This window comes from Eumetopias jubatus, unplaced genomic scaffold (assembly GCF_037043125.1).
Source record: "Eumetopias jubatus isolate StellerSeaLion01/CBP00866 unplaced genomic scaffold, mEumJub1_p1.0 scaffold_1, whole genome shotgun sequence".
NCBI lineage: Eukaryota > Metazoa > Chordata > Mammalia > Carnivora > Otariidae > Eumetopias > Eumetopias jubatus.
The window spans coordinates 69,339,548-69,360,789 of record NW_028274807.1 but is presented as its reverse complement, the minus strand read 5'-3'; the positions used below and the strand labels follow the sequence as shown (position 1 = coordinate 69,360,789).

The window sequence follows — 21,242 nt, the reverse complement described above, 5'->3', positions numbered from 1 at the left end:
TGTTAAGTTGCATTCATTTTCCATGATTTAACCAGTCCTATACTGATTGATATTTATGCCATGTCTATCTAAAACAAAACTTTCGTCCTGCATATGTGAGAATTTAAAATTGAAAATAAAGTTACACTCACCCTAGCAGAGAGCACTTCGGGACTCTGTTAGACATCACCTTTGGAGAAGAGGGGACAGAGTGCTGAGATCTTACTTAAACCAGCTTCCAAGTTTTTATTAGTGATTTTTACCATTCCGAGTCACATTGTACTTTCCTACAGTTAATCATAACCTTATTCTAACACCTTTTTCAAGATTAGGAAAAAAATTTTCATAATTTCTGGTGACCATTGTTTGTGTTAAAAGGCATTACCTTTTTTATAAGTTAGTATTATGTTTTTAAAACTTTTGTTTTTACCTTTTTTTTTTTTTTTAACTAGATCCTTACAATAAATGAGGATGGATCACTTGGTTTGAAAACCCCTAAATCTCACGTTTGTGAGCACTGCAATGCTGCCTTTAGAACGAACTATCACTTACAGAGACATGTCTTCATTCATACAGGTATTTCTTGAATTAAAATGGGCTTATGGCCATTAAGATTGTTGTTGCTATTTTTGCCTCGCATAAATGTCATTCATTTCTAAGACTGTAGCTAACCTGGCATTTTAAATCAGAGATTTCCATAGGCCAGAATATCAGAAGGAAACCAGCAAAACTTTAAATGAGAAAACAATGAACAAGGATGTGTAAAATTAATTAGTCTTAATTGGACACTTATCTGGCTTATGTGTTCTTTTCAGCTAAAGAAACAGTTAAATAATGTATTATTAAAAGCCTGTCAACATTTATTTTTCTCTGCAAGACATCCAGATGGAGTTTGAAATAAGAATTTATGAAGTAGGAGCTTCAAATATTAAAAGATGATATTAAAAATGATTATTAAGAACATGACATTATAGAGAGCAGACCTAAAGACTAATCACAGATCCTTGGGGAAACAGACTAGACGCGTAGGTTAAATTAAAGGGTATGGGGTGGGGAAGATAGAGTAATAAGGTAGGTTTAATGAAGTAGGAAATAGAGTGTCCCAGAAGCTAAAAAAAGAGACAGTTCCAGGGAGGGTATGATCAACAATGGCACAGCCTTCAGAGAGGATAGAGAGGGGTAGAGAATGAGAAGAAACCATTGGAATAAATAGTAAAGAGATCACAAGTAGCTTTTAAGAAAGCAGAGTATAAGAGTTAAAGCACAAGTGGGTGGTGGAGAATTTGAGACAAGAGGTAAACTGCTCTTAAGAAGGTATGGTTGAAACGGAAGGAGAGAGTAATAAGGCCGGGAGTGTTTCAGGATTTCTGGAAAGTTTGTTTGCATAGATCAGACCTCAAGAATACTTAGAAGGAAAGGTTCCAGCAGAGAAGGAATGATTGAAGAGTCCAGATTTAAAAAAAAGAAAGAAAATGTTCAAAAGTTCTGAAGGTTCTGGAGAAAATAATTGAAAGGACATAAAGGGATAGGTAGCCATGGAGAACAAGGTGGGTGGATCTTTCAGATAAAAAGAGAGAGGAGCTGTTTAACGACACACTAGATAACCCAGATCCTTTTTAGCCTCCTGATTTTTAAATTGTTTTGAATTGTTTTCTTTCTTTCTTTTTCTTTCTTTCTTTCTTTCTTTCTTGCTTGCTTGCTTGCTTGCTTGCTTGCTTGCTTGCTTGCTTGCTTTCTTGCTTTCTCTTTCTCTTTCTCTCTCTTTCTCTCTCCCTTCCTTCCTTCCTTCCTTCCTTCCTTTTGGATATAGAGTGGATTTCATCTCATCTTTGTGTGAGTGTGAGAATGTGAATTTTATAATTGTGGGGGAAAAATTGAGGAAATAAAATTCTTTTAAATTAATGAACAGTATAAAAATATTGTATGGATAATTTGGAATTTTCCAGAATTTGGGCTTCTAAGATTTATCTTTCCTCAGAAATAGTAACTATAAACTGTGTTTTATCCAGTAACTAATTTGTGGATGTGAAATTATTTTAAGGCGAAAAACCATTTCAATGTAGTCAATGTGACATGCGTTTCATACAGAAGTACCTGCTACAGAGACATGAGAAGATTCATACTGGTGAGTGTTGCCACCCTTCCTATAGGGTCATTAAAATTACCATTCCAAATACAGGGAAGAATTTTTAACAAGTAGCAGCAACTTGTTGCCACTGTGTATCATAGATCATATTTTTTCTTTGAATAAATCAGTCTTAACTGTTAAGACTTGGCTTTAATGTCCAAGCCCAGTAAATTACTTTGAAATAGAGTTTCATAATAACTTAAAATGTATTTGAAATGACAAAAGGAGATTTTTGTGAGATAGCTGTTTCCTAAGATGTTTAACAAGTTTAGGGTTAGGTAAAAGTATCATTCTTATTCTTTAGTCTGGGGAAGAAACAAAGTGCCTGAGCCCTAAGATACGGATACCATTCTTTTTTCCCTTACTGTTTCATGTATATAGCTTACTATATTAAGAGAGTTGTAATCCTGATAAATTGGAGACTTCCAGTTTTTCAGTTAAGTTGTTAATGACTTAGAAACAAGTATTTCGGAAGATCACTTTAAAGGAACCCGTACCTTAAAAAGTTAAGTCTCTTTTTAAGCAAACATTTACTTGCTTTTATTTTATTTTATTTTTTGACAAATGTAAAACCAAGTGTTATATGTAACCTTGATTTAGTACACTGTCAGCTTTTGACTTTGATGTCTGTAAGCATGGTGAAAAGTGTTTCTTTAGAATTTATTTCTAGTGTTTTGCCTTTTTGTGATGGAATAAAAACAGAGTTGGTGTATTTGTATCACTTTGATTCTTACATTTAAGTAGAATTGAGAGTGATGGTGATACTGCAAATATTGAAGTTCTTTTTTTTTTTTTCTTAAAGATTTTATTTATTTGACAGAGAGAGACACAGCGAGAGAGGGAACACAAGCAGGGGGAGGGGCAGAGGGAGAAGCAGGCCTCCCGCCGAGCAGGGAGCCCAGTGCGGGGGCCCGATCCCAGTACTCTGGGATCATGACCAGAGCGGAAGGCAGACACCCAATGACTGAGCCACCCAGGCGCCGCTAAAATATTAAAGTTCTTCATATTTTTCTATATTAAGTACTTAAGCAGGAACCTGCCCAATGTTATTTAGATGTGTTCTCATGGTACCTACAGTACCTGTGAAAGGGGATCCTGGGCAGTTTGTCCTATAAAAGAAGCAACTTCTTCTGCCTAATCATTTTCCTTTCTTTGCCCCTAACAAAGAAGCATGAATGTGGCTGGTCTCCTTAAATACAACTTCAACTGTGTAGCACATCTATGTGCTTTAAAGTCTACTTTTCAAAGATCATTATGCACAACAGCCATTTCAGTTTCTTAAGTAAACATTTATTCATCACTTCCAGATGGAAGGGAGTGTAATAGGCACTTTGGGAGAAAGAACAAGTTATTGATCTTATGAGACTTACAGCTAAATTTATATTTCTATACACTAATAAAACCTGATCAGATAATGATAAAGTGGTTAAAATTTTTGTATGTTTTTAATACCTATTAGATTTTGATGATTTACTCATTCATTTAAAAAAATGTACTGAGCCTTAAGTATTTTTCAGGTATCAGAAATACAGAGATTAAAGAAAAAAGGTTTCCGCGGAATTTATATTCTAATGGGAGAGACATACATATAAACAAGCACAGTATGATAAGTGTTGTAGAGTTTTGTACAACATGTTCTTGTGCCCTTGACCAAGAGCCAGCTGTGTTAGCTGTTGAAGGTTACATAGGAAAGGCAACACAGGAAAACTGCAGGAGGCTTAGTTGAGAGAAACCACGTGCGTGAGAGAGAGAGAGAGAGAGAGAGAGAGAGCGTGTGTGTGTATCTGACAAAGATTTTTGAGAGAGAGAGAGAGAGAGAGAGTGTGTGTGTGTGTATCTGACAAAGATTTTTGAAACAGTACTTACCCTTAATTGCACTCTGCTATTTTCTGTTCTGTTCTAGTAAATTCTTTTTTAATGTGCTGGTCACAATTCTGTAATCTTACTGGAAAAATAACTGTGCTAAGCCAGGGGGTATCTTGGATTTAAACACGTTATAGTTGGTAGTTAATATTTAGAATTTACTAAGACCAGATATTGTGCTAAATATTTTGTTGAATATCTCATTTAGTTCTCACATTAATCTTGAAAGAGAGGAGCTATTACACATCCCCATTTTTTAGATGAAGAAATAATATGCACACAAGAAGTTGAGAAACTCTTCTAAATTTATATATAATCTAATATATATATATATGGTGGAGCTAAGATTCCAACCTAAGTCTGTGATTCCAGATACACATGTGAAGTCATTAACTGCAGAATGGGACTAGAAGCATAACAGTTAACCTTTTGGCGCTTTTGAGTTTTTCTCACTATGCCACTAAGCCGTAACCGGGTTTAGGAATATGTAAAAGGAATGGAAGCAGGGGCTGGGGTTCTCATGATACAGAGAATACAATTAGAACAAGAGAAGAAATTGAGAGGAACCAGGGCAAACCAGTCACTATGGTTCCTTAACAGAGAAAAGTTTCTTTTGATGAGAGACTCACTTTTGCTTCACTCTTCACACCACCTCAACGCCCCAGGTGGAACTGATATAAAGGGAATTGATTTTCCTTCTTCATTTTCTTGGTTCTTTTTATGGACTCTTTCTGAAGACAGTAAGATGTTTTTGTCTTATAACCAAGATACCTATAAGCTATACCTATCTGGGGGTATATATTTAGAACTACATATATGTTCTCCAACATTTATTATTCTGTCCCTTACCGTTCTTTCGCATTTTAAATGGCTTTCATTTTTGTAGAGGTGGGTAATGCTCTAAAGTTTGCCCACGTCAAGCTTTCTCTCTGTATGTTCTTAGTTTAAACGAATGCATCACATTAGTTAGGGCTATAAAAGAGATTTTGCGGGCACCTGGGTGGCTCAGTTGTTTAAGCGACTGCCTTCAGCTCAGGTCATGATCCTGGAGTCCCAGGGTCGAGTGCCGCATCGGGCTCCCTGCTCGGCAGGGAGTCTGCTTCTCCCTGTGACCCTCCCCCCTATCATGTGCTCTCTCTCTCTCTCATTCTTTCTCTCAAATAAATAAATAAAATCTTTATAAAAAAATTTTTGCATATGTTTATCCATTTTTAAATTGTCAAGAAGGTAATGAGTCACGTATCAACTGATCCTCAATGGTCCTGTCATGAGAAGAACTGCTAGTTCTTACAGGCTCCATTTTCCTTATAGCCTCCCTCATTCTTTTAGGTCTCATTATACTGTCTCCTCCAGCCTCCCCAGCCCCCAGGCCTGTACTCTGCTCGCAACATGATTAAAAATCATTACCTGCTTGGCTACTCTTGCCACCAATCAAGATATCTGTGACTTCTAAAAACCAAGAACCTAGCTTAATTTGGTTTTCTTTTTTTTTTTTTTTAAAGATTTATTTATTTGAGAGAGAGAGAACGAGAGATAGAGAGCATGAGAGGGAAGAGGGTCAGAGGGAGAAGCAGACTCCCTGCTGAGCAGGGAGCCCGATGTGGGACTCGATCCCGGGACTCCAGGATCATGACCCGGGCCGAAGGCAGTCGCTTAACCAACTTAGCCACCCAGGCGCCCCTTAATTTGGTTTTCAGATAGAAAATTTTAAAACTCAGCCTGGACAGGTTATCACTTAATTATATTTCCAAAGTTTGGCTTAGCCCATGAAATGTCATTTTATGAGTACCTTTTCATCCAGAGGCTGATCCCTTTAGCCTAAGGCACTGAGAAGGGTAAATATTCTTGGGACTGCTGTTTTTTTGGCAATTATGGGAGATTTATATCTTTTTGTAAATGCATTATAGATCCTTATGGTATGTTTGGGGATGTGGGAGAGATGGTGAAGACTTGAAGCCAAGGTTGAAGATGAAAATCTAATTGATCATTTTGTTTAGGGTCAGGTACATACCAGGGTTAAACATTCATTTTCAGTGGCAGATTTGATCAGGTGTTTCTGTTTTATCTAAGGTGCCTTTTCCTTTACATCTTCAAAGGCATGTATAGACTACATGTTAGAATGACATATATCCAGTTGTGTTCTTTTCTAGTCATCTTCTCACCATTCTTACCCTAAGAAAGTACCAGTCTTCCTGCCATAGGACAGGAGGTGTGAGTTTGAGGAGTAAAGAACTTAATACAGTTTTCAATATTTTATTTTAATTTTATTTCAGTTCTCTAAATTCCTGTAAATAATAAGTCACGGAATACCTATCTTGATATTCTGACTGTTTTAGCAAATTATGGTTGTATTTTATAGTGTGACAGTTTTCACAAATTTTTTATTTCATTAGTAAAAACTTATGAGCCATTTTGTATATAGGGAAGATTTTATAGAATGATCTTGCTCCCCAAAATGAAAAGTGTTTTGAAAATAAACCAAATCATTCAGTTATGCATATTCATTAGTTTCTCCCCCCCCTTTAAAAAAAGGCTTTAGTTCTTAATGCATACAATTCTATATATACAAATATAGGAAGAAACACTGGAAAACCTGTCACCCAAGTTAGCACTCTTTATGCCTAAAAATATGTTGATCTTCTTTTCCTCTTGACTATGACTTTTATTCACAGCCATGTTAAAAAGCTGAACAATAGCTTTTTTTTTTTTTAAACCAGTTGGGCTAGTGGGGTGGAGTAAGAATGTTGATTCACCCTTGACTAAGTTAGCTCAACACTGTATTTCCTTCATTATAGTTGAGTTATTAATAAACATAACAGTTTTCCTCTCATTATTTGAATCCCCAATCTATAATTTATGAGCTTTAATAGAGAGGTCTTACTGAAAGAAAATGTTACAGACCTGGTTAGAGTGTATCTTATTGTGGAGATGGAGAAACTGAATACTGTTTATGCTGCGGAGGATGTTGCCTGCACTAGTTGCTGCTGGCATTCTAATTGCTGAGCTAGATCGTGCTGGCATGGCCAGAGCTTGCCAAGAAAGATTAGGCAGGGAACTACAGATTGCTGTGACTGACATCCTCTGGTTTATTAACAAAGCATTCAGAAACCGGATTTCTTTTTTCCTCTGCAAAACTGTTGATAATTCACACTAAAAGATTTGATTACACATAAAATACATATAAAAGTTTAACACTGTATTACAAAGTATCTCAGTAAAGATACAGAAGAAATCATACACCCTCACCTATATGCCCGCGTGCTCACACACACACACAAACTGTGCCATACTTTTTTTGTTTTGGGGGGTTGGAGAAGTCATTCTGAGACTCAACTCCATTTTGACATGCATTAGTACTGAAATACAGAGAACGAGAGGCTATATAAGGAAAGTTGCCTGGTTTTCAATTAAGTATGTATATTTTGAGTACAGGACCTTTTCCTCGAATCCATAGGAAATGTTCTTTGTTAGTTCTTAGTGTCTGCAGTTTAAAAAAAAAATTTATCATTTGTTCTGACGAATCTCTAGTTTAACAAATTGGGAATCTCTTGAAGTGGTTTCATTCTTATTTATGTATCATTATTGAATGAATGAACATGTGAGTGACATGACTAACAATTGGACCCATTCTGTACAGGTAGTCCAGACAACCAGTGCTTTGGGTGTTCAGATGAAATAGACCAGTGGGGATTCAGATTGGTGGCTTCATGGAAGACATAGAACTTAAATGGTCCTGTGAGGTTCGATTTAGACTTTGTAGTCCATGTGTTACATGGCAGTTAAGTGTCATCGTGGGAAGTATAGGTGGTAGAGCAGAAGCACAATGAAGCCAGGACCAGGAGAAAAATCTGGGGTGTCCTGAAGTTGGGAATATTTGGGCAAGGATAGGGAAGCAGATATGCAGACGATAAATTCAGGTACAGAGAGAGTAGCTAGCTAAAAATCTGGCAGATACCAGGACAATTGCAGATGCTGGATAATATAGCAAGCAGTGGGTCACATATGCTAGGTTAAAAGAACCAGAAGGAGGCAGATACTTTCAAGTTAGTTAAAAAGCTAGAAATTCCTAAGAATTCAGTATCATCAACCTAATAATACTGTCAAATAAATTTGAGTACCTGTTCTGTCCACGCACTGAATTAAACACAGTACATAAGGTATCTCACTTTATCCTCACAGTAGTCCTTCGAGGAGAGGGTACTATTTATTATTCCTTTTTTTTTTTTTTTTTACAGGTAAGGAAACTAAAGGTAAAAATGATTAAGTACTTGCCCCAATGTGTGCAACTGGTTAACGACACAGTCCAGGTCTTCAAAGATCATGCCCTTAACTAGTATGCTATTGAAAGGGTAGATCAAGCACCAAGAAAATTTAGAGTTGGCAAAAACTTTTGTTTTTTTGTTTGTTTTGTTTTGTTTTTTGAGCAGGAGAGAGAAGGCGGAGGGGAGGGGCAGAAGGAGAGGGAGAGAGAATCTTAAGCAGGCTTCACACCCGTGTAGGATTCGATCTCATGACTCTGAGATCATGACCTGAGGCAAAGTCAAGAGTTGGACACTTAACTGACTGAGCCACCCAGGCACCCCAAAACTTTGGATTTTAAACATGGAGGTTTTTATTTTGTTCAGGTAAGAGCAGAACCACTCCTGGACCTGGCCTTACAGTTTGTAGGTGATTGGGTATGCCTGCCTGAAATGAAGACTATGGATGTAGGAGTAAGAGCAGATTCCACCTGATAAGGAGTAAACAAAGGCAAGATAGACAATGTGTAAATGACCATTCTGAGTAGAGCAGGAGAGGCGGGGGTGGGGGGTTGAGTGGAGATGAAGAGATAAGAATAGAAAGCTGAATTTTAGAATTATATTGTCAGATTTTGATGCCAAGCTGAGTGCTATTTATTTATAATCCAGTAAGCATTATAAAATATCTGGACATTTAAATGTCATATTGGAAGAATATTAATGGTTTGTGAAGAAAACTGGAAATTTGGTGAATGTTACCTTTTTGTTAACCATAATTAATATGAAGAATAATTCAGAAAATTGCAAGTTTATTAATCGAGTTTACTTTCAGGTATTAAAAGAAGTTTTTTTAACAAATGAAGTGACACCATTAAGCTTCAAGAAATACAGTATTGCTTCAGTTTTGACCAATTTGTGAGAAGTAGGCAAAACTTGGAAACCACTGAGTATTACAGTAAAACAAAATTATGTTTTTTGGACCTTAGATCCTCTTCAATTTTGAACTGTAAAGGATGCACTAATTTTCAGGAAAAGAGATGAAAAAGGACTCCCCACATTTGAGTTAACATGTAGAATTTCCTGAATTTTTTAAAGTTACTTTTGGTAGTAGTTTCTCAGTTTTGATTGTTTTTTAAATCATTTTCAGTTACTTTAGAAAATGTGGTTAGTCTAGAACAAGACAAGTTACTTTTTCACTTGTTAGTTTGCCTTCCTTTAATGTGTTTTTTCCCCTAACCCCCCATACCCCCAATTATTTCACACTCTACAGATGATAAAGCATTAAGACAGTTGAATCTAGATCTGATGCTTTGGGTTTTTTGTTTTTTTTTTTACAAGTTCTTTTGGAAAAATACCCAATTACTTCCTTGAATTCAAACACCTGGGAACCTTTAAGATTCTCCAATATTTGAAGCTGTCTTTTTTTTTTTTTTTTTTTTTTTTGAGAGAGAGAATGAGATAGAGCATGAGAGGGGGTAGGGTCAGAGGGGGAAGCAGACTCCCCGCCGAGCAGGGAGCCCGATGCAGAACTCAATCCCGGGACTCCAGGATCATGACCTGAGCCGAAGGCAGTCGCTTAACCAACTGAGCCACTTAACCAACCAGGCGCCCTGAAGCTGTCTTTTTGACAACTACTACTTATTATTCCAGAAGCCAATTGAGTGGATGACCAACATTCATGCTTTTCACATCTTGAATTCATTAAGTTTTCAGATGTCTGGATTGGCTGACAAAACTTTTTTTTATTTGTTGATAAGTTTTTCATTTGACAGACTTCTAATGACACGTAGTTTCAGAATTCATATATTTGGGCTTTTGGTGGAAGAGTGACTGAACTGTCTGGACACAGGATGAAGAAATAGGATTTAGATATTTAAGGCAATCTAAATTTACTTATCAAGGTCATTCATTCTTATTTTTCTGAATACTTTTAAGATCCTTAGATGTTATCTCTGAAGTTTCTGTTTTTCAAAAATTCTTAAATGTTATTATCATTTTCAACTCTGATTTGAATTTTATGGAAGCGTTTTGACATTCTTTGAAAGCAGCCACAATAATAGTAACTGCTTCTACCTATTTTATAACTTTACTCTTCTGTAGATCTTTTGGAGAGAGTCGAACTTCATGATACTGTTAAGAAGCAATTGTCATAGGATTGACATCCTGATGGAATTATTTATCTCCAGCTTCATCTCCTGTGCTGCTTTTATGCTGTTTGTGTTACTGATTATTGATGGAAGTACTTCCTACTCTTTATTTCTTATAAGACTCTGTTGTCTCTTCCTCACAGCTGTGTAAAGAAGCTGATAGACAAGTTAACTAGAAGTGTATTGATTCCCCCTCCCCCATATATTTTCATCTATCTGTAAATTATTTACAGGGCTTAACTGATTCTTCTTTACCTACATTTCATTATTTTGATTTTGACTTTCTAAGGGCACATAAAGAATAACTGCTGAGCAAGAACTTTCAGTGTGCATTTTTAATTATCCTAGAAAATATATTCAATCAACTCTTAATTACCTTGGGGAATTGACTAAATTATAGATTTTTTTTTTAAAGATTTTGGTTATTTATATGAGAGGGTGTGAGTGAGCAGGTCGGGGGGCAGAAGGAGAGGGAGAAGCAGATTCCCCACTGAGCAGGGAGCCCAATGAAGGGCTCGATCCCAGGACTTTGGGATCATGACCTGAGCCAAAGGCAGACATTTAACAACTGAGCCACCCAGGCGCCCCAGATTAATTATTTAAAATTTAAAAAGACAAATACAATTGTGAAAAAAATAAAATGAATACCAGCACAAAAAGAGCATTACATATTGCTGTTGTTTGAAGTTGCATAGTATTCTATATATAGGCCTGTTATGCTTATATAATGGAAGAACTGTCTTCATCCTTAAAATTCAGTCAGGTATGTTCTTGTCTACATCACCTTTTAGTTCTCTATCATTGGATGGAGGGGAGGGACCTGGAGTCTGATCAGTGGTAACTCTATGGAGTTTTGGAGGTCTAACTTTATCCCTGCAGAAAAATCTGTCTGTTAAGACATTTTATTTTTCTAATGTCAGATTTGGGAGGAAATAGAGGACGGACTCATGGGAACCTGAAACTGAAAGGTATTAATTTAAAATGTTAGGATTCAGTGAAAAATACAAAGGTTTCCCTTATGCAGAAGCCATGGGCATAAAAAATTAGGGACTGAGCAGGAGACATTTGAGGGGCTTTTATTAAGGAGGTGAGACGTTAAGCAGGGGTGGAGAAGAGAATGATTGTTCCAGGAAGAGGGGGTAGAGGTTACCTACCAAAAACATTGCCTGATGTTCTGCTTAATCATTGAGACTTCTAGATGATTGTTTAGTAGGAGAATTTGCTCAGCGGCTAACTGATGTACGTAGGTTTTTTTATGATATTAAAAAGAATAAGATAGTAGTCAAGAAATAGACAATGGTAACAGACTATTTTAGCAAAATAATAGGATTTTTGGTCATTTCTTCCCTTGTATTTCATGTGATATTTTGTATTTCTAAGCTGTTACATTTGCTCTGCTTTTACATTTTGGATGACAGTTCTTGAACGGTAAATATGTTCCTGAATATTGTGTATAAACAAAGTTTACATTAAATCATTATAGTGCTGAATTGAAAGTTGAAGCTATTGCTTCTTTTAACAGTCTGTATTTATTTGCTCAGCAGTGTTTGGGTTTTAGATTAATTAATTAGCTATTAAAGTTTTTGTCCCTGCAGGGAAGTAACTTAAGAAACTAATTGCAATCTTTCTTTTTTCTCTCTCATTGCAACAATTTCTTTTATAATGAGATTTCTTAGGAATACCACTATCATACTCTGGCAAAGTAATGATGGCCTGAATTTATGAACAAGACATTGACTAAAAATTGAATGGAATGGAGATGAAGGATATATTTTTTTTAAGGATTTTATTTATTTATCTGACAGAGCGAGAGCAGGAACACAAGCAGGGGGAGTGGGAGAGGGAGAAGCAGGCTTCCCGCTGAGCAGGGAGCCTGATGCGGGGCTTGATCCCAGGACCCTGGGATCATGACCTGAGCCAAAGGCAGAAGCTTAACGACTGAGCCACCCAGGCGCCCCAGATATGAAGGATATTTTAAAGGAAGATTAAGTATAGATGAAATTTAATAGTTTAAACAGAAGCAACTAACAGTGAAAGTAGTAAAGGGTATTGGTTTTTAAATTTTTAATATGGTACCCTGGTTTTCAAATGAAACCCTACATGGAGCAACATCAATAGTCAATTAGAAAACAAGGCAAGTGATTTCAAATGGTTTCCTTGGCTCTTGATGAGTTGACAGATGTTACCAATACTACCCAGTTGTTATTTATTCAAGGAGACAATGCCAAGTTGGAAGTGACTGAAGAATTAACTTTTGTGGAATAACTGTAGGCAAGAATATTTTCAAAGTGGAATAATACACTTTAAATGGCTGAATTGCATGGTATGTGAATTAAATCTCAATATAGTTTTTAATTTCCTTAAAAAGAATACATGAGAAAACATTATTTCAGTATATAATCCAAGTGGACTCCACTAAGATGTGTTAACAGATGATGATGGGAGAAGTATGTGTGGAGCAGAAAATGAGAAAATGTAAAGCATTTAAAGCTTATGGGCTATTCATTGTATTACATGAGCAGTACTTTGTGGAAAACATTTTGAATTTATTATGTGTCACTGAACCAATAGTGTCAACAGCAGTCTTCATTTGGTGTAATGGGTTTAACCATTATTGCTCCCAGGAATTTTTGTCTGAGACAGAAGTGAACATCCTGACTTACCCTACTCTGTGGCAGTTTAATATGTTAGAATTGGTCAAGTTTCGGGCGCCTGGGTGGCTCAGATGGTTAAGCGTCTGCCTTCGGCTCAGGTCATGATCCCGGGGTCCTGGGATCAAGTCCCACATCGGGCTCCCTGCTCCTTGGGAGCCTGCTTCTCCCTCTGCTTCTCTTTCTCTCTCCCTCTGTCTCTCATGAATAAATAAATAAAATCTTTAAAAAAAAAAAAAAAGAATTGGTCAAGTTTCATTGGGAGCTTTTGAGTATAGATCTAAGATTAAATTTTTCTGAATGAGAAGAACTACTCTCAACCACTCTTTTATAGGACACTGGAAAATGGCTTTGGAAATTAGCTTTTACTGAAGACTTGAAAATGTTTCTTACTTAATTAAACCTAATACTACGAGGGGAAAACAGTGCTTATAGTGAAACTTCTATTGTACAGTTGTTTTGACAGCTGCTAATGTGGAATCATAAAATGCTGCTTTATACACTTCACATGTTGTTACAAGTTACAACAAGCAACATCTCCATTTCCACACACATATGGGGTAGATATGTTTTCCAGCCTCAAACTATATTTTCATCAGATTTTAGACCTTGATGTGAGTGCAAAAGAAATTTCCATATTTCACGACCATTAAACAGTAATTCTACCTCCTTTTCAGTTGGAAGTAATTAATCTGCAATGTAATGTCATGCAAAAGGCAAATATCAAGAAAATAATCTAATAGAATTCTAGAAATGCCTTCCAAGTGATGAATGACTCTTTAATTAAAATTATATTTTCCTGGATTAATGTCAGTATTTTGTGACAAAACAGTTTTAAAGAGTATGTAAAATCTCATTACAGATAGATTAGCATTAGCAGATAAACATTTGTAATCAACTTTGACGATAGGGAACAACTAACTTTGAACCCCAATTCAGTGATAATGCTACCTCCTCCCATAAAGAATAATTCCAGTTTTACCATTAATATATCTGTGTGGTCAAAGTTATATTCTATTATTCTGTTTTTCTGTTATATTATTATATATTATATATTATATTATCATCATTATGTGTTGAATCTCATCAGTAAAAATATGTGGAAGTTTTTTTCTCTTTTGTTATATGAGTATGTATGCAATATCCTTGATTTTACCTCTTTACCCACAAAGCTTAATATATTTACTATCTGGCTCTTTATAGACAAGTTTGCTGACTGCTATCAAAATTTATTCTTTGAATGTCCTACTCTCTCAGTTCTTAGACCTCTGCTTTGTTGATGATCTTGCCATTCATTCTACTTCACTCTTGGTCATACCTTAGGCTAGTGGCTACCAAACCTTAATCTCTTCATGATTTGTTTCTCATTTTCCAAGCATTGCCTCCTATAATTTCTGCTGATGCCTTCTTATACTTAGTTTTCAACAGTCTTTTGTCTCTACTAGGACCTACAATCCAGTGATTCTACCTCTCTTTCACTAGCATTCCTTTTCCTCATCTCCTTCCTTTCCAGTTTAAATTCTGTCCTCATTTATCATAATCACTCTCTTGATACACTCATGCTTTTTGCTGTCTCTCATACATAATACTCACTTGGCTAAATGAAACTTTGGGAAATTTAATTCCTTCCATCTCTGGAATAAAACAGAAAGCTATGCTGAATGAGGGTCACCTCAAATGTTAAGCAGGGCCTTTAATACCTGCTGGAAAGCATATAGTTCCTTAGTCCATTCAGTCTACCACTCATCTAGGTGGGATCCATATTTCAGCGCATGGGCCAGTTCCATCTGCTGCCTGTTAATTGTAATTAAAATTGTATTAGAACATAGCCGTAGTCATTCTTTTTTTTTTTTTTTTTTAAGAATTTTTATTTATTTGACAGATTGGGAGTGTAAGCAGGCAGAGTAGCAGGGAGAGGGAGAAGCAGGCTCCCTGCTGAGCAAGGAGCCAGATGTGGGGCTCAGTCCCAGGACCCTGGGACCATGATCTGAGCCAAAGGCAGTCGCTTAACCAACTGAGCCACCCAGGTGCCCCGTAGCTACATCCATTCTTTTATGGAATATCAGTGGGTGTTTTCTCCCTACAAGTAGCAGAGTTGAGTAGCTGTAACAGAGATTGTAGGACTCTCAAAGCCTAAAATATTTACTATCTGATCTTTTAAAGAAAAAGCTTGCCTACCTTTCTCCCCAATGAATATTTCATGCCTTCTCCTTTTTATAAACCTCCAGCATTTCCTCCTACTCTCTCACTTTCAGCTGATTGCCTGATTCCTATTTCATTGAGAAAATCAAAATAATCAAAGGAGAACTTCAGTTAGTTCCTAGTACCTATGTATTCATCAGTGAGTTGGAAAGTTTTGATCTTTTGGAGGAAGATGGGCTAATAATAGTGATTTACTTTATTTTGCAAAATAGCTGGGAATTATTCTGTTTTGTATAGATACACATTTAAATTTGTTTAAATTTTCATTACCTTTTTCATCTTAAGGGAAATATGTTTTCTTGACTTCAGACTTCTTTTTTTCATTATTTTAAACTAAGGTCCAATTTACATACAATAAGCTTTACTATTTTTAGTGTATACACTGTATATACAAATGTATAGACATGCATTTGTGTAAGCACACCACAGTCAAGCTACAAAACAGGGAGCGCCTGGCTGGCTTAGTTGGTTAAATGTCTGACTCTTGATCTCAGTTCAGGTCTTGATATCAGGGTCATGAGTTCAAGCCCTGTGTTAGGCTCCACACTGGGCATTGAGCCTACTTAAAAAGGGAGGGGTGCCTGGGTGGCTCTGTCGGTTAAAGCATCCATTTTTTTCACCTCAGGGTCGTGAGATCGAGCCCCGTGCTGGGCTCCATGCTAGGCATGGAGGCTGCTTAAGATTCTCTGTCTCCCTCTCCCTCTGCCCCCCACCTTGTGCTCTCGTGCTCTAAAAAGAAAAACAGATATAGAACAGTTCCATCACTCCCCAAAATTCCCTCCATATCTTTTTGAGGTTAACTCCTCCCCAATTCCCATCCTTTGCCTCTTCAGAATATTCTATAAATTAAATCATATGGAGGTAACCTTTGAGTCTGGCTTCTTCCACTTATGATAGTGCATTTGAGAGTCCTCCTTGTTGTTGATGTATCAGTGTTTCATTCTTTATTTCTGAGCGTTCTGTTGTATGGATATACTGCAGTTGGTTCATGCGTTCTCCAGTTGAAGTATATTTGGGTTGTTTCTAGTTTTTGGTGCTTATGAATGAAGCTTCTTTAAACATTTGCTATAAAAATTTGCATGCAGCTTTTTTGTGAACATATTTTCACTTCGCTTGGGTAACTACCTAGAAGTAGAATTGTGGATCATAAGTGTTTAACTTTTATAAGAAACCACTAAATTGTTTTCCAAGTGACTGTACCATTTTGTCTTTTATAGTAACTTATGAGCCTTCCATTTCATCTGTATCCTTGACAGCACTTGACATTGTCACATTTCTTTATTTTCGTCATTCTAACAGGTGTGGTTTTAACTTGGATTTCATTAAGGACCAAACATGTTGAGCATCTTTTCATGTGCTCATTTGCCATCTGCATGCGAATACACATATTTGGGGGATGGTTACATGTCTCTTTGATTCTTTTGCCCATTAAAAAAATTAGATTGTTTGTTCTTATTTTGAATTTTGAGTGTTCATTATGTACTTATTTCAGATATGTGATATGTAGTTTTTTCTCCCATAAACTTGTTTTTTTGAATTAACAGAAAAATCATTGTTTTCTTGAAAGACCTCTTGGTATTTTCCAAAATAATGTTACATTTAATTTCATTTTTATATACAATATTAACTTCATATTTCTAAGTGTAATATAAAATAAAAAGTAAAATGGTAATAAATCTACATTAGTTATTTTTTGAAATATGCAGAAATCCAAACTAAAAATTTGGTAGAAATATTAGGCTTCATTTTTCTGCCTATTAATATGGAACATAAGTTTTATTATATATTTCAAATAATATTATGAATAACTTTTTGTATCTAGTAGATAATATAAGTGTTCTTACATAACCTCTATCATCTAAAAAACTGGTTAAACTGATTTCACATCAGTGTTTAGTACCAGACTGAAGCACTAAAAGAATTTAATTTACATCGTATGGAAAGTAAATTACCTTTAGAAAATATTTTTAACATGTAACTTATTTGTATTTATTCTAATTACATAGAATGCAGTTTGTCAGATTCATGCTTTGCAGCAATTAAAATGCTGTTACCACATTATGTATTAAATACATGGCACAATCTCAGTAAGCAAAGATCCTCATTCACAGTGAATAATCTTAAAAATCTAAAAGTCCATAATGAAATGCATAGGGACTTGGTACTATTAGAACAGATTATAAAAAACAATTTTAGAAGTACTATTGTAAAAGTATTGTACTTGCTACTAAGTTTTAAAGCAGTCAGGCAGTTTGCTTGTCAACATTTTTTGAAAGTTGACAGGAAATGGGAAAGAGAAGCATTTATTTTGAAAAGCCAGAATCTTGGGCTTGCTATAAAATAAACCCATCTCAAATTGGCCTAACCTAATTTGGGGATTTAGTTTATCAGCCCCTACACTAAGTGCTCAGAAGAAAGGGTGGACCCTCTTTAAAAGACATTAACATTAACATCATCCAGAGCCTTTACAATTTTTCATACATAGTGTTTTGCATTCAGTGCATACCAAATGATAGGACAGAATCACAGAAAGGTAAGAAGAAAAATAGAGACAATAAAAACAATCTCTTGGGTGGCTGAGATAATAAGAGTTATTTGAAAAGGACTTTAAATTTTATTTATTTTTAAAGATTTTATTATTTATTTGACAGAGCACAAGCAGGTGGAGTGGCAGGCAGAGCGAGAGGGAAAGCAGGCTCTCTCCCTGCTGAGCAGAGAGCCCAATGTGGGACTTGATCCCAGGACCCTGAGATCATGACCTGAGCTGAAGGCAGACGCTTAATTGACTGAGCCACCCAGGCACCCCAGGACTTTACATTTTAAACTGTGACTAATATGTTTTAAGAAAATCATAGAAAAGGTATAGAAAATAGGTAAAAAGATGGAGAATTTTACCAGAGAATTGCAGTCCATAAAAAAAGAAAACAAAAATTCTAGAATTGAAAAAATAATTGATATACAGACTATATATAACATAGGCTTAATGGAAGACTAGAGATAATGAAAGAGAAGGTTAGTGAAATAGAAGATATCACTAGAAAATATCACAGAGGGGAAGAAAGACATGGGCTATAACCTTTTTCAGCTGGGCTATAGAAAGCGCTAGTCATGATATAAAAAATAGACAAATTGGGTTACATTAATTTTAAGACTTTCTGTTCATTAAAGACTCCATTAAGAAAGTGAAAACTAAGCCTGACATGTACAGAATTCCTACTAGTCTATTATGGGAAAGACAAGCTAATAGAAGAGTGGGCAGAACTCTTAAGCAGTCACTTAACACACATAAAGGATATCCAGATGATTAGTAAACATGGGAAAGGGTACTCAATTTCATTAGCCATAAGGAAAATTACTTAAGATTGTAATCTGATACCATTTGAACACACCCCAGAATGGCTAAAATGAAAACTAAACATTGTACAAAGTACTTACAAGGATGTGGATCACTTGGAACTCTTACGTACTACTGGCAGGTATGTAAATTGGGACATCCACTCTAGGAAACTTATCTGCCAAGGCTGCAAATACACAAACCCTAGGATCTGTCATTTTCACTCCTAGTGTTATGCTTATATAGTGTGCATATATTCACCACGAGGCAAGTACAAGAATGTTAAAGCAGCATTGCTCTTAATAGCCCAAAATTCCATCAAGGATTCAATCAGTAAATCCCAAGTACACTCATACGATGGAATACTAAACATGATATTGTGGATAAATCTTAAAAACATAACATTGAGTATAACCAGACACAAACGAATACGTATTGTACAACTCCATTCATTTGAAGCTCATAAACAAGGCAAAATGAATCATGCTCTAGGAATCAAGATAGTGATTACCGATTGAGAGGGGGTAGAAGTGCTTCTGTACTCATAATATTCTGTTTCTTGGGTGGGTGCTGTTTACACAGGTGTGTTCACCTTGAGAAAATTCATTAAACTACATTTATATATTTGTATACTTTTGTGTGGGTATATTACATCTCATTAAATCTGTTTTTAGAATATGATTAGGGTATCTTCTGAGTACTTTTTTGTATGCTTTAAGATTTCCATTACAGTTTATTAAAAGGCAAAAACTAATCTTTGGTGTTAGGAGTCTAGATAGTGGTTATCTTTGAGAGTTTGGTGACCAGGTGAGGCTTCATGAGGTGCTTAGAAAATGCTAGTAATGTTCTATTTCTTGATTATGGGTGCTGGATAAGGAATCAGTGGACTTTGTGAAAATTCAGTGAGCTTTGATTATGATTACTTTTTCTGTGACTTTTATACTCCGGTAAAAAGTTTGCTTGCTGAAAATAAGAAAGGAAGAAAGAAAAAAATAATGGGAAGAGTTAGATAAAATCGACTGGGTGTTGGTAATTATTAAAGCTGAGGGATGGGTACATGAGTACTCTTTATATTCTTCTCTACTTTTTGTGTATGTTTGAAAATATAATAATAATTAACATAAACTATAGGGACAGACAGCACATACTCGGTTGCCTGAGGAGGAGTAATGGAATGACAGAAGGGTGAGAGGAAGGGATTATACAGAGTAACAGGAAATTTTGTGGTTTTAGATGAATTCATTGTCTTGATTGTGGTGATGCTTTCAGAGGTGTATTCCTTTGTAAAAACTTAATAGCCAAATAGTGTGGGAAAAAAACAACAAGAAAACCTAGGTTCCAACTCCTGTTCTTTTCCTGTAGTTTCCTGACACTGACAGACACTTAGTACTTGCTAAATGAATTGATGAAAGCCTGGGGTGCAACTTGCTATATTATCGGTCCACAGTTTGGGATTGCTTTGAGATAAACCCTGAGGTAGATGCATTTGTTGCCGAGATGGCTTTTCTGGAGATGAAAGAATGCCACCAGGGTTTGTTCCTAGGCCTGATTTATTAGTACTGTGACTTTGGGCAAAAGTTTCCTAGCCTGGCATATGGGGATAATGTACTTAATTGACAAGGATAGAGTTGATTTAAGTGTAAGAGTGCCCATCAAGTGTTTGGCACATAGTAGGTGCTCAATAAAATGTTAAGATTGAAGACATAAATAAGACAGCTGTTCTAGGTTGGAATGCATTTAAGATGACACTTAAAAAAATAATAGAGTACTTGAGACAGACTACTTCATGCTATGTTCCTAGAACTGTGGTGCTTGTTTGTTGTCTTTATTTAATTGACGGCTGAAATCAGAAAAGATAGCTGCTTGAAATTTCAATAATTCTGAGTCACGCTATATCTGGGTTTTTGCCTAAAAGTTCTGTTTATGTTCCTTGCCCACGTTAGAGAGCACCTATACCGTATTTCTCAAATGCATTGTATATGAAATAAAAGTGTAGGTTGCAGTTAATATAAAAAGGCAAATCATTTTATTGCAACAGAATAAGAGACAATTGTAAGGGTGGGTGAAAAGTCAAAAGACCCTGATAAGGGCTCAGATTAGGAAAACAGATTTTAGTGATGAAAAAGGTATATATATATTTTTTAAAGATTTTATTTCAGAGAGAGAAGGAGAGAACGAGCGAGAGAGCACAAGCAGGGGGAGCAGCAGAGAGAGAGGGAGAAGCAGGCTTCCCGCTGAGCAAGGAGCCCGATGCGGGGCTCGATCCCAGGACCCTGGGATGATGACCTGGGCTGAAGGCAGGTGCTCAACCGACTGACCCACCCAGGCGTCCTGAAAAAAGTATATTTTTGAGAGAATGGTTCTTCATCTTTTGATAACGTAGTTAATTTTTTTTAAAAAAAGGGAAGAAAGCTGATGGGCATTTGTCCAGTCTTGTATGAAGATAATACCATAAATAAGAAAGAAAATAAGCTGATGATGGGTTTCTTTCTTTTTATGCAGTGCAGTATATGGGATTCAATGTAGAGTCAGTTGATTTGGTAACCTCTTTATGTGCTTAATGTAATCTTCATTGTTGATCTTTTATTCTAGAGCACTTGTTTTCAAGAGGTAGCTGGAAAAGGGGTTTATATTAAGTTCGAAAACAGACTAACATGTTTACAAAGTTAAGGTAGTGTTTAACTTACTGTTGTTTAAAAT

At 36.0% G+C, this 21,242-nt stretch overlaps 1 protein-coding gene across 2 annotated transcripts in view; it reads left to right on the top strand.

The window, feature by feature from the left end:
* ZNF148 (zinc finger protein 148) overlaps positions 1–21,242 on the top strand; it is a 122,370-nt gene that overhangs the window by 84,526 nt on the left and 16,602 nt on the right. For both annotated transcript variants that reach the window (XM_028091287.2, XM_028091286.2), the window contains 2 exons: positions 432–555; positions 2,021–2,104. In XM_028091287.2, the coding sequence (XP_027947088.1) occupies positions 432–555; positions 2,021–2,104 (208 nt within the window). The remainder of the gene's footprint in view (positions 1–431; positions 556–2,020; positions 2,105–21,242) is intronic.